This window comes from Ostrinia nubilalis, chromosome 19 (genome assembly GCF_963855985.1).
Source record: "Ostrinia nubilalis chromosome 19, ilOstNubi1.1, whole genome shotgun sequence".
NCBI lineage: Eukaryota > Metazoa > Arthropoda > Insecta > Lepidoptera > Crambidae > Ostrinia > Ostrinia nubilalis.
In genome coordinates this window covers 13484427-13497742 of record NC_087106.1, presented here as the reverse complement: position 1 = coordinate 13497742, position 13316 = coordinate 13484427, and the positions used below count along the sequence as shown (strand labels likewise).

Sequence of the window (13316 nt, the reverse complement as noted above, 5' to 3'; positions counted from 1 at the left end):
CCCTGTGTATGCGGGCTAGAGTGACCTTCTAGCTTGACATTCCCGAATGAACAACTTGATGGCCTCTACTCTGCACGTGAATTTGTTTGTTTTGCAACGCAGCAGACACCTACAAGGCGGTAAGACTATCCTGGTAAAGTCTTAGATTAATAAATTAATCTAAGGGTAAAGTGCAATCAATCAATGCTGTAGGCCTAAGATGCGCGCCGCGATAAGCGGTTATCACGCCATTTTATCGATTTTGCCCATACGTTTTGACGTCGACAAAAGTTATCACGGCGCGCATCTTAGGCCTAAGTAATTGTTTATTTTCGGTTAGATAGAACCATAAAAAAAAACCAAGTAATTTTACCTAGGTATTGTATTTATATCATCTGCTGCATTATTTCAACTTTATCTCTTAATTATTTAGGTAGAATTAAGCTTAGATTAATAAAACCTAGATGGATAGTCTTCATACAAACGCTTCGTCAAGAGTGAGGCAAAAATCTTATGTCATTAGTGTCAATTTTGTTGGGGAGTGTAGACAGTGAAGGCGATTTTCCCGAAAGTAGGGAAATTTTTAATACGTTTTTAATAATTTTATAATTAACAAAAACAAAACGCATCATGTACTTACTTATTTATTGAATTCAAAGTACCTACCTAATAACAATAAGATAAATCGACTTAAAAGTCTCGATTTCATAAAAAAGGAAGTGTATTTGTACGGCGAACAATTGGGAAATAAATTTTCTTGTTACTGGTATCATTCCCATATTTAATTTTTGAAAGCCAAATTCAAGCAAAATACGCGTCGAACCGTAGTACTTACTTATGAAATGTAACACTGGTCACTTTCTTTTGTTTTTCTGATGTATTTTAGACACCCTTTCACAGCACAAACCGTTTTAATTAATTAAAATTCGTCGGACGTGTTTACCAATTTTTCACTTTGACAGTTCATGTGACGTTTACGGGTAAGCCGTGCCGGCTCCCTAAAAACTGCCTCACCTTTCGTGCACTGACTATCTATCTAGGTTTTATTAATCTAAGGAATTAAGTAAAACAACACTTGTTATCATGAAGATAATTTATTGAGCCTCCAATAGAATAGTACAGATATACAAACAAAAACAAGAAAATTAAAAGAAAGTTTAAAGTTTCAGTGATTTATTGAAAACAAAACCAATGTTTTTGTGATTTTTGTAACATTTTATCATCTAAATAACATACAAATTGACTAAAACGAAACAAATAACTGCTTCTCAATTGATACACAAATACTTTGTATCACCATCAATTTGTTTGATCCGCTATATACAATAAATTATAAAGTAAACAGACATTATGCTAAATTATAAACAACCTGCTTCATTCCCTGCGGTAATCAAACGAGATTCGCCCACGTACATGCGTAGCTCGAACCTGATATTTGCTAGATTTTGTAAGTTATACAAAAATTAACATTATATTACACTTTACACTTGGCATTACGTATTTACAAAATATATTACACAAATGTTACTGTGAAAAGAGCGTATTTCGATGCTAGTACGTCAGGAACTTAACTTTAATATCACATTTGTAAAATATGTTATATCTTAAGCACTACATTCAGGTAATCGACGGAACTACGTTCCTGATAAGTTTACGAGACCTACCACTAAAAATAAAGATTAATTCAAGACACATCATAAGGTAAAGCAACCTAAATTATTGCGCGTTTACAAAGACCTTTTCAAACCCAATTAACATTCCGTTAAAACCACCAAAAATTCCATTACTATAACTATCACACATAAGTGATACGCTTGCTACTTGAAAAAATACAGGTAATTATGAAAATGCAAATTCCTATATAACATTTCAATATACGGTATTTACAGATGTAAGGCTACCACTTAGAAAATGCTTATAACATAACTATTTATGTTAGTCTTGTATAGTTTAAGTCACAGCAGTCAGCAGTATCATCAATATGAAACATAACTTGCAGTAGGACTCGAACCCACCACCCTACAATGTATTTACATAAAAATTCATAGTCACTTCATTCATACCATAATCATTGCACCCAAGGGTTGTCCGAAGAAAACATATTTTAGATGATATTCTAAATAATCCATTAATTGTCGTACAAAAGTCAATTCGGTTAGAAAGTTAAGTATAGCCGTAAATTAACACTTCACAGTTCACGCACAACACTTCACATAATGGAGCACAGTCCGGAGAGTTCGTTGCCCTTCATGACGGGTGGTTGGCGGCTGAGACGGCGACCTTGGAGGGCAGGTTTGAGGGTATATTCGAGTTCTGGTTCTTCCCCGGGCGGGAGGGGCTCGTCATCCGCGCTGACGTCATCCAAGCGATCGGCGGGCGCCGGGGCAGGTATCGACTTGGAGATGTTGATGCGAATGCCGCCGGTTACGGGCGCGGTGGCGGGCGCGCTGTCGAGCTGTAGGTTACCGTCGATGGACGACAGGACCGTGGTGTGCGTCGTGTCGATCGTCGGCTGAGGGGACAGCTCCTCCGCCGTTATCACTGGCTCGTCGTCTGGAAATTGCATAATGTTGTAAGTTACTTTGTCATCTGTGTCACTGTTTCACAGTTGGTATTTGGAAGGGTAGAACATGAGCTCTAAATATTCAGCTTAATCTATGCTAGATATTGAATCTAGCTTGGAGCTTCATTTTGTTATGAACCTAAAAGTTGTAGAGGTAAAACACTAACGCTAACCAAGATCACAACCTAACAAAATCAAAAAGAACACCAACCAGTTTCAATGGATCTTAGCATACTAAGAGTCAAGAGAATCAAATTATTTCCACAATGGCCGGTTGGTGGCGGCCTGCATCTAGCGCTTTCCCGCTACATTTATGAGGTCTTCCATTTTTTTTTTATCAAAAGTAGTTCTAACCTGGGTCAATAGGCACCTGCTTGATCTTAACATTCTGACAGTCAACAGAATCAAGTAAGAGATGTTTTACTGTTTCTTTTTAACTAAATTTTATCCCCAACAACGCAAAAAAAGAGTGGGTGTTATAATTTTAAAAGCAGTACTAACCTGGGTCAATAGGCTCCTGTTTGATCTTAACATTCTGACAGTCAACAGAATCAAGTAAGAGATGTTTTACTGTTCCTTTTTTTAATCATCATCATCATTTCAGCCATAGGACATCCACTGCTGAACATAAGTCTCCCTCAATGATTTCCACAATGGCCGGTTGGTGGCGGCCTGCATCTTTATGAGGTAGTCTTCTTTTTTTTTCTTTTTTTTTTTATCAAAAGCAGTACTAACCTGGGTAAATAGGCTCCTGCTTGATCTTAATATTCTGACAGTCAACAGAATCAAGTAAGAGATGTTTTACTGTTTCTTTTTAACTAAATTTTATCCCCAACAACGCAAAAAAGAGTGGGTGTTATAATTTTAAAAGCAGTACTAACCTGGGTCAATAGGCTCCTGCTTGATCTTAACATTCTGACAGTCAACAGAATCAAGTAAGAGATGTTTTACTGTTTCTTTTTTTACTATTTTTCTATCAAAAGCAGTACTAACCTGGGTCAATAGGCACCTGCTTGATCTTAACATTCTGACAGTCAACAGAATCAAGTAAGAGATGTTTTACTGTTTCTTTTTTTACTATTTTTCTATCAAAAGCAGTACTAACCTGGGTCAATAGGCTCCTGCTTGATCTTAACATTCTGACAATCAACAGAATCAAGTCAAGAGATGTTTTCCCGTTTTTTTTCTATTTTTTTTATTAAAAGCAGTACTAACCTGGGTCAATAGGCTCCTGCTTGATCTTCACGTTCTGACAATCAACAGAATCAAGTCAAGAGATGTTTTCCCGTTTTTTTTCTAACTATTTTTTTATTAAAAGCAGTACTAACCTGGGTCAATAGGCTCCTGCTTGATCTTCACGTTCTGACAATCAACAGAATCTAGTCAAGAGATGTTTTCCCGTTTTTTTTCTAACTATTTTTTTATTAAAAGCAGTACTAACCTGGGTCAATAGGCTCCTGCTTGACCTTAACATTCCGACAGTCAACAGAATCAAGTAAGAGATGTTTTACTGTTTCTTTTTAACTATGTTTTATCCCCAACAACGCAAAAAAAAGAGTGGGTGTTATAATTTTAAAAGCAGTACTAACCTGGGTCAATAGGCTCCTGCTTGACCTTAACATTCTGACAGTCAACAGAATCAAGTAAAAGATGTTTTACTGTTTCTTTTTTTTTCATCATCATCATCATTTCAGCCATAGGACATCCACTGCTGAACATAAGTCTCCCTCAATGATTTCCACAATGGCCGGTTGGTGGCGGCCTGCATCTTTATGAGGTAGTCTTCTTTTTTTAAACAATTTTTTTTCTATCAAAAGCAGTCCTAACCTGGGTCAATAGGCTCCTGCTTGATCTTAACATTCTGATAGTCAACAGAATCAAGTAAGAGATGTTTTACTGTTTCTTTTTAAACAATTTTTTTTTCTATCAAAAGCAGTACTAACCTGGGTCAATAGGCTCCTGCTTGATCTTCACGTTGTGGAAGTCGAGCTGCGCCTGGCGGTCGCGCTCGCGGCGCGTCTCGGCGGTCTCGTCGTCGGTGTCGGCGTCGTCCTGCACCACCACCTCCTCCACCGGCTCGGCCTTGAACACCACGTCGTCCTCGTCGCCTTCATCGATCTGTGGAAAGATGTTAGAATTTTGGATGGTTAAAAACAGAGCAACACGACTTGAATGTCAAACTGTAAGTATCAATTCTAGAATTTTCGGTTATCAAATGTACTGGTTTCGGAAGAGGTCTCTATGCAACACGTGCGACAACGCGAGAACTTTTAAGAAGCTAAATTACAAGCGAGTTTAGATTAGTCTGATTTCAGTATCTTGCTATTGACTACGCGAATACTTTAAAACTTTCGGAAGACAAATCTCAGAGAAGGATAGATTGGGCTGTGATTAATTTAATTCGTATTTTTGGAGTGGAGGGTTCACTGAAAGTCTAGACAATATGTAAGTTACACATTAAACTAATTTACGCCCGCGACTTCGCTGCGTTAAAGCAGACTATCGAATACGACTTCGCTCCACCTTATAATATCACAATAATAGACGATCGTTAAAACTAAGGCGCAGACCACCGACTTTTAGTTGGCCGATAGTAGCTGTTAATCAGTATAGACATGTATAAAAGTGCGCACACTGGTATCGGCCGATTCTCAATACAAATTAGAATCTGCCGTCTAAAAGTCTGTAGTCTGCGGGGAGTCTTAGGCTTGTGTGTACTAACCTCGACGGGCTCGGGCAGCGGCTCGGTGACGACCTCCACGACGGATTCTGCGTCGGAATCAACGTTGTCGTCCGCATCCAGAACCTCGATGGGGTCCTCGTTGGTCTCCACTGTCACCTCTGCAGGTGTCTCCTCTTTGGGGGGCTCCTCTTTTGTGAGCGACGCCTGTGGGACGGGATATGTTTACGTTTAGTCATCGATAAAGAACATGTAGAAAAGTGAGCTAATTTTGTAATTTATTAAAAGAAAAAAAAATATTCGAAGACATTATTCACAATCTGCAACCGGTCGTATCTTAAAAACTCATTTATTTATGCAAGTAGGCTTTTAAAATACACTTTTACACGTCCCAATATTAACCCTACCGTTGCTTCAGGACAATAAATAGGCCAGTACTAAGAAGAAGCAGCGCAATAAATATGTCCTCTAGTAAATAAAAGAAATGCTTCTGCTGCAGCAGTGGAGACTTAACTAACCTAGCGGGTCAGGATACGCACCACGATAAAATCGTATCGTAAATTATCGTTTTAGTCGACAAAGGCGTTATCGATAAAATGTCTTGATAAGGTTTCATGTTGAATTTTTATTAAATTCTCATTAATACGGAACATCGAAACACACAACTCTTTTAAAGAGGTACCTTCCCGAGGCGGGCGAGCGAGTGCCCGCGACCATGACTCGTGCAATCGAGTCGAAACGCGTCGGGAGGTAAAAAACACCTCTTTAAAAGTGTTTGTGTGTTGCCAAATCGATGAAGGTTTTATAGTAGTGCGTAGCCTGAATCTGTAAATGACGAAGATGTTACCGTACCTTATAGTCGTCCAAGCACATCGGATGGTAATTATTCCCATCATGCCTGACAGAGTTGCGTAGATGCCACTCCTCTTTGTCCTCGTTGTAGAACTGCTGGAAGGCGTCGCCGCACAGCGCGCACGTGCTCTCAGCGGGCGCGCCCGCGGCTACCGACGGCGCCTCGCCCGCCGGCTCCGGCGGCTCCGTCTGCTCCGCGCCGGCTGTTTCGAACCAGCTCTTTTCTGAGGAGGGATGGTGGTTTTTTATAAGAGTATCTATAATTGTATCTTATAAAACCATACATACCACCTCTGCAACATTATGGATGCAATAAAAAATTGAGTATTGAGTATTGAGTTTTTATGAGTTTCATGAGGTATTACACTGGTCATCACAAAAATCGACCCTCCCGCGATAAGCACTTTCAAACGTATGCATCCACTTCCCACCAATATTGGCACCATTTAAAAGCCTAGTTCTAAACTTCATTTCATTAAAGGAAAGGTTTTTACCCCAAAAATGTGTCTGTAGAAGAATCCAGTCACTTCTTCAAAAAATAGGTAGTTACGCTTGAGCCAACTTTTATGGCTATAAAACTGTTAAGTTAGGATTATGATAAATTAATCCACTGGTTAAAGAGGACACGTGAGATCATTATTTGATCCCAGAGGTGAGCCTAAAGTGAGGTCTCTTTTCAAGTCACATTTATGGTATACCATAATTCAATTTCTTAATAAATGATTAACATATATGTTAATCATTTATTAAGAAATTGAATATGTTTTTCTTTAATGATATTTATTGGGCTTTCAAATAACACCAATATTGTTGGGGCACCATGATTGTTTCAGAAGAAATTCTTTAAAGTTCGCGTCGCGGAAGGTGCGATTTATTTGATGTTGAGTATATGGGCAACAGTGTTAACTGCCCATTGCCGGTCATGTCATCTCGTTCTATCGCAAAGAATCACCATTTGATGAGAGCGAGAGCAGAAACGGAAATGGATAGATAACAGTGTGGCCGTGTGTACATGATGTACTATTTATATAAAAAGAACAGTAAGAGTAAGAGTGGATTGTTAGACTGGGTTGTTCTGGTGACCATGGGTACACCAAGAGACTTTTTATTTCCACTTTGGTTAGGCAATAAGCACTTCGTATTTCGGAAGACATGCTAGATTAGTTCAATGACCCATGTTGGATGCTCATAAAGCTCGGATTGTCACTTGTTACATAGTTACGACAGAAAAAATATATGGAAAGTTACATTTAACCTTTGGCGTGCTATTGAGCCACGAAAAACTGCACCCCCAACTGCTACGGTTTTCAAATGATGTTTCAAAATGACCAAAGTAGTCTTGTCTTAGATCTGAGACAAAGCAGTTGACAGAGGTTGCACAGATTTTAGACAAAGCATAGGAGAGGTTAATTTAAAAAAGGGGCCCTTGGTTATTGGAATTGATTTTTTTTTGCATTTTTAATGTAGGCATCTTTTCAGCAAGGTCTTCTTATCGTAGATCGCACTTGTGCACTTTGAATGAAGACGGCGATCCTGGATATTTTGACATGCCGGGCATGTATTAGCACAGAATAATAATAAGTACTACGTACAGAAGTTTTACTTCGCAAAGGTATTTAAAAAATGTATGCTCAATGTCATTAACAATATGGTGTAATTTAGCCTGTCTCAAGAGTCAAGCACCATTTTGTTGACAAACGTCAGTGATCGGCACTGCGCCGAAGCTATAGGGCTGACTTCGGTAAAATGATGTGACGTGAGGTGCCAAACTGCGGAAAATGGCGGAGGAAATACATGATTTAGCATGAATTATCATGAATAATATTAACTACTTATTTACCTCTCAGTGTCTTGAGGCAAATTAAAAAAAGTACATTCTGTGTTTTTATTATTATTTAGGCAGTTAAATACTGCACAGTATTTAGTACACCAGTTTCTTTATTTTCTTCCATCATACACAAGAATACGCGTACGTGAGTAAATGTTCGCTCGTATGTGAGGCCTTGTCGAATAGTATCCTGTAGGTGGGCCATCGTGCGTGTTTTGTTTTCGATGTAAACTCGCGGAGATGAACAGGCCTAGTATTAGTTCAGTAGGTCCTACAAATGACAGAGTACTGACCTCTCTCCTCCAAATCCTCGACCTCCTCGTACTGCAGCCAGTCGGACAGGTCATAATGCCAGTGCCGCGAGTGCGCACGGCGCGCCGAGTCGCGATCGCGGCGGTTCTGGCGGAAGTGCCAGTCCAGGTGCTGTGAGTAGCGCACAGTGTGCTCGGGCGGGAAGCGCGCGCCGCAGCCGGAGCATTGCATGCCTCCGTACAGCCGGCTCACCAGGCCCGGCTGCTTGCTGCTGGAATTATTATACGCACATACAATTTTCTGACATTACAATTACAATCTATATATATATAAAAGAAAGTCGTGTTAGTTACACCACTTACAACTAGGGTTTGCTCCCGGGAAATCCCGGTACTCATTTTTCCCGGGAATTCCCGATAATCTAATCCTTTATCTAGTTCCGGTACTGACGATGCAATTCCCGGGACTTTCGGTACTTTCGGGACTTCAATAATTTATTTTTAATAACAATTTTTTGACTAGACGCCATCATCTTTTTACGTACACACTATCAACAAATGAAAAAATATTAATAATGTTCCTAATAATGAATGAATTACTATCCTTTTAAGACTGATTGTTTTATCTGATTGTACTTAGATACTACTTATTATTTCTTTCAATAGCGTGTTTTTTTCAACCGACTTCAAAAAAGGAGGAGGTTCTCAATTCGACCCGTATGTTTTTTTTTTTTTTTCTATGTTTGTTACGCGATAACTCCGCCAATTATGAACCGATTTGAACAAATCTTTTTTCGGCGTATAGGTAATACCTCAAGGGTGGTCCCATTTAAATTTAATAATAGAAAAAACAACCCCCAAGGGTGGAAAATTGGGGATGAACTTTTTTATACGCAATATCTCCGCCGATTATAAATCAATTTGGACGATTATTTTTTTGTTGAATAGGTATTATCAAAAGGGTGGTTTCATGCGAATTTGAAGAAATTATTTCACCCCTAAGGGTGGAAAATTGGGGATGAACTTTTTTATACGCAATATTTTTAATTTTTAGTTTTTTTTTGTGTTCACGCATTTGAAGTCGGTTTTATTTTTTTAAAAAGGTAATTATATAAACCTAATTTAGTTAATTTATTCGATTGGCCGATTCTTCATACAAATTAAAATCGGGCACAACTATCGGCCAACTAAAAATCAACGGTGTGCGCCTACTCTAACTCTTGTCGCTGCCAGTATTTGACATTGATAGAAAGTGAGAAAACATATTTTAACTAAAATAGGTTGATTAAACGATTGTTGCTTTTTATGAATATGGCGGTTATGATTTTTAATAGGCATTTATAACTAGTTTTGTCGTGCTGTGTAACTGTTTGGACTGATTTATTATTAAGGTAACAAACCAATTGAACTGAACAGAAAAAGTTTAATATTTTTGTTAACCTATTTACATTTTTATTAAAATTACGTACAAATTAGGTAATTTGTTTTAATAAATAATAACCATTCACGTGGGTACCGAAATTCCCGAATTTCCCGGTTTTCCCGGTACTGGCTTAGACCTGGTACCGGGAATTCAGTAACACTCCTTAGTACCGGGACTTGCAACCCCTACGTTACAACTCAAGAACGGCTGAACCGATTTAGCTGAAAATTGTCAGGGAGGTAGTTTAGAGCCAGGAGAAGGACATAGGATACTTTTTATCCCGTTCGAAATTAAAAAAAAGTCTGCTTATTTATTGCCATTAAGGCGGAACAAAGTTCGCCGGGTCAGCTAGTTTTTAATATAACTTGGAGAAATCGAAATGACTAAGGTGGGAATCAAGTGACTTTTTTTAAAAGTTATTTCAAGTATTCATTATCAGTTTAAGTATTTAAAAAATCACTGTTATTTTGTGCTAAGATGTGGTAATCGAAAGAAGTCGCCGTTATGATGATAAATGTCGACCGTTCTAGCTCTTTTAAGTGACTTAGAAAAATTGGCGGCAGATCGCTAGTTTCTGAGAAAAAATTAAGGTTTAAAAGTTACTCTTGAGATGGCTTTTAATTGTTTCACTTGAAGGTGAAGGCTAAAATGAGGAGCAATTCACTCAATACTACTGATATAAAACTGAATAAAAGTTTAAGTACAAAGAAAGATCAGTTAACCTAACTTTACAGCAAGTGTCAAGGTTTCCTATACAATAAGGCAAAAGTCAAGGTCCAAAATACTTACACTCTCAGCGTCTCAGGTTTGAGCAAGTCCACTCTATGAATGACGCTCTTATCCTCTTTCGGCTTCGGCTTCTCCTCGGGCTTCTGCTCCTGTTTCGGCTCGTCTTTCGTCTCTTTCGGCACTTGGACGATGCCAGTGGCCAGTAGCTTCGCGAAGAGGTCGTTGACGTTGATGTTTCCTAACACCGGTACCAGAGGGTTGGGTTTTTCGTCCGCTGGGGTTTCTAACCCGGGGATCTTGTCTGGTTTGGTGAAGAGCGGTTCTGCACAACTGTATTCTGAGGTTGATGAGGGTGCAGAGCTGAAGCTTGAGGGCATCACGCTCGCTAGCATGTCCAGACCTGGGGCAAAGGAGTCGTTTCGTAAAGTCGATGTTGTAGCCGGGTCAGCTAGTTGTAAATAAAAAAATTCGTAAGTACTGATTTTTTTTTACAATATGTACTAGTAGTAAATGAAACTGAATACAAGATAAATTACTAATCAAATACTGTACTTATCTACTTCGATGTACACGACACTATAATAAACAAACGTAAAGGATAATCACCTTGATTCTCCGGGTTGATATCTGGGCTGGGCGACTTCTTCGGGGGCAGGACTGTCTCCGCGTCCATTTCCAGCGGAGGCGCCGGTAGACCGGGCGCGGGCAGCGGCGGCGCGGGCCCGGGAGCCGCGCCCACCATGCCTTCGATGCGCACGAGCCCCGGCCGCACGCCGCGCGGCAGCGCCGAGAAGCGAATAAAGTACTTCTCGCCTCCCAAGTGAACAGCCTTAGGCAAGTCCCCGAACTCCACGCGGAACGGCCGCTCGTTGATCAACACCGTGCGCAGCGCGTCCGCAAACCGTAACGTGAACCGCTGGCCGGCCGCGTGGAACTCCTGCACGCGCGCGTCCAAATACACCGGACACACGTGCACCGCGTTCACGATCACGTTGATCTTTCCCACCACGAGGTCCGTACGCCGCGCCTTGCCCACGTCCACCTGCGGCGCCGGGCCTTCCAGCGCCAGCCGCCGCGCGCGTCCGCCCACCAGCACGCCCGCCGGCTGCCCGCCGAAAAACACCTCGAACCAGCGCCCGTCGATGTAAAGCTCCCGCGTCGGCGCGCCGAGCCGAATATCGAACGCCTGGTCGTCCACCTCCACGCGCCGGTACGGCTCGTTGAAGCCGAGCACCACCGAGTCCTTGTTGTCGAACGTGACGCGGCGCCGGCCCGGCAGGAAGCGGATCTCGCGCGGGTCGTCCCAGTCCATCATGATGACGGCGGTCTCGCCGTAGAAGCGGATCTCGCGCGGCACGCCGTCGATCTGGATCGTTTTCACGGGGTCGCGGTCGATGTGCTCGAGCACGCGCGGGTCCGGCGGCGGGATCTCGGCAGCGCCGACGCCGAGCGGCGGAGGCGAGACGGTTCTCTCGTAGGGCGTCAGCGGGCATTCTCCTTGGCACATGCCGGGCATGGGAGCGGGCGGCGGCGGCGGGCGCGGCTCGTAGGGCGGCCAGGGCGCGCGGAAGTAGGGCGGGCGAAAGCGGCGCGGGCCGAAGTCGGCGGCGGGACGCGGCACGTACTCGTCGACGCGGGCCCGGGGCGCGCGCCAGGCGGGCCGGTAGACGAAGGCGGGCGGGCGCGGCAGCAGCGGGCGGCGCAGGTCGAGGTCCCGCGCGGGCGGGCCGGGCGGCGGCGGCGGGCCGGGCCCGGGCGTGACGCGCTCGTCGATGTCGCCGTAGTTGTTGGGCCCGGGCCCGTGCGCGGCCTGCAGCTTGCGCTTGGAGATCTCGAGCGACTCGCGCTGCTTGGCCTCCTTGAGCTTGAGCTTCTCGTTGAGCTGCAGCACCTGGTACATGAGAGTGTTGTACTGGCTCTTGTCGAGCTGGCCGTCGTGGAACTGCTCCTTGGCCTGGCTCATGATGATGGAGATGGACTTCTTGTGGTCCTCGGCGTCGAACTCCTCGGGGTGCTCCGGCCGAAGGTCCGTGTCTTCGGAGCTGAGCGTGCGCCGCCTTTCCCTTTCGATACCTAAAGCAACGAATGCTACGTTAAAACAAAATGACGTCTATGCGACGTGAGATAAATGTACTGAGGACTTACTTCAGTCAGACTGCTAAAGATGGCGGTGATCGAATTACTTACGTCACCTACTGACACGTTACGGTACAGAATACAGATACTCAACTAGATTACTGGTACTGTCTTAGCAACTAGATGGGAATAAGAAGGGCACACTTACTTGGCGATTTGCTGAACAGCAGCGGTCGGCCGAGCCGGTCCGTTCCTTTTGTGGCTTCGGCGAGCTTCGCCCGGACTAAGTCGAGCTTGGACGGGGTCTTTTTGGTCTCATCGGTCTTCTCCTTGACTTCGTGCCAGTCTTTCTTGGGCGAGCCGGGCGGGGAGGGGACCTTGTCCTCCTCCATTTTGTCGTCTTCCTTGGGGGAGGCCGGGGTGAGGGTGGGAGGGGGCGGGGCGGTCACCTCTTCCACTTGAGGTAGCTGCCGGAGGTCGACGTCCTCGTTGCCGAATAAGCTAAAAAATCGTTACCGTTATTATGTCAATTCGAAAGGGAATATAAGAAACTACTTCTGTCGAAAGCGTTTATCATTTTGACGGTTCCTTCAAAGGAAATAAAGGTAGTTTTTCTTCCCATTTTAAAGGAACTAATAAGAGGAAAATGTTCAGGTTGATCCCTTTCTAGAATGACAGGTTAGTGCACGTAACATTGGCTACCTTTTTTACAACAGAGAAATCGTAATTGATTTAAAATAAAGAACAGGTTTTATTCTCCGAAAAATAACCAATGTTTCGCGCACTATGACGTCGCCGATTTAAAGGGACAGTAGTTCCTACAAAATGCTGAAAGTGCCATTAGTTCCTCTGAAGGAACTATTAGGAATAACCGTCAAAAGAAAGCAAGAACGAGTAAATATTTCAAGTAAGCCACAAATAAGCTGAGCATACTT

At 42.7% G+C, this 13316-nt stretch overlaps 1 protein-coding gene across 1 annotated transcript in view; it reads right to left on the bottom strand.

The window, feature by feature from the left end:
• Window positions 1-1135: 1135 nt before the first annotated feature.
• Window positions 1136-13316, bottom strand: part of LOC135080986 (uncharacterized) — a 31354-nt gene continuing 19173 nt past the window's right edge. Inside the window, exons 10-17 of the mRNA XM_063975710.1 lie at window positions 12590-12882; window positions 10912-12378; window positions 10366-10705; window positions 8196-8425; window positions 6075-6298; window positions 5265-5429; window positions 4486-4660; window positions 1136-2532 (exon numbers count right to left, since the gene is read on the bottom strand). Coding sequence (XP_063831780.1) covers window positions 2189-2532; window positions 4486-4660; window positions 5265-5429; window positions 6075-6298; window positions 8196-8425; window positions 10366-10705; window positions 10912-12378; window positions 12590-12882 — 3238 coding nt within the window. The 3' untranslated portion in view covers window positions 1136-2188. The remainder of the gene's footprint in view (window positions 2533-4485; window positions 4661-5264; window positions 5430-6074; window positions 6299-8195; window positions 8426-10365; window positions 10706-10911; window positions 12379-12589; window positions 12883-13316) is intronic.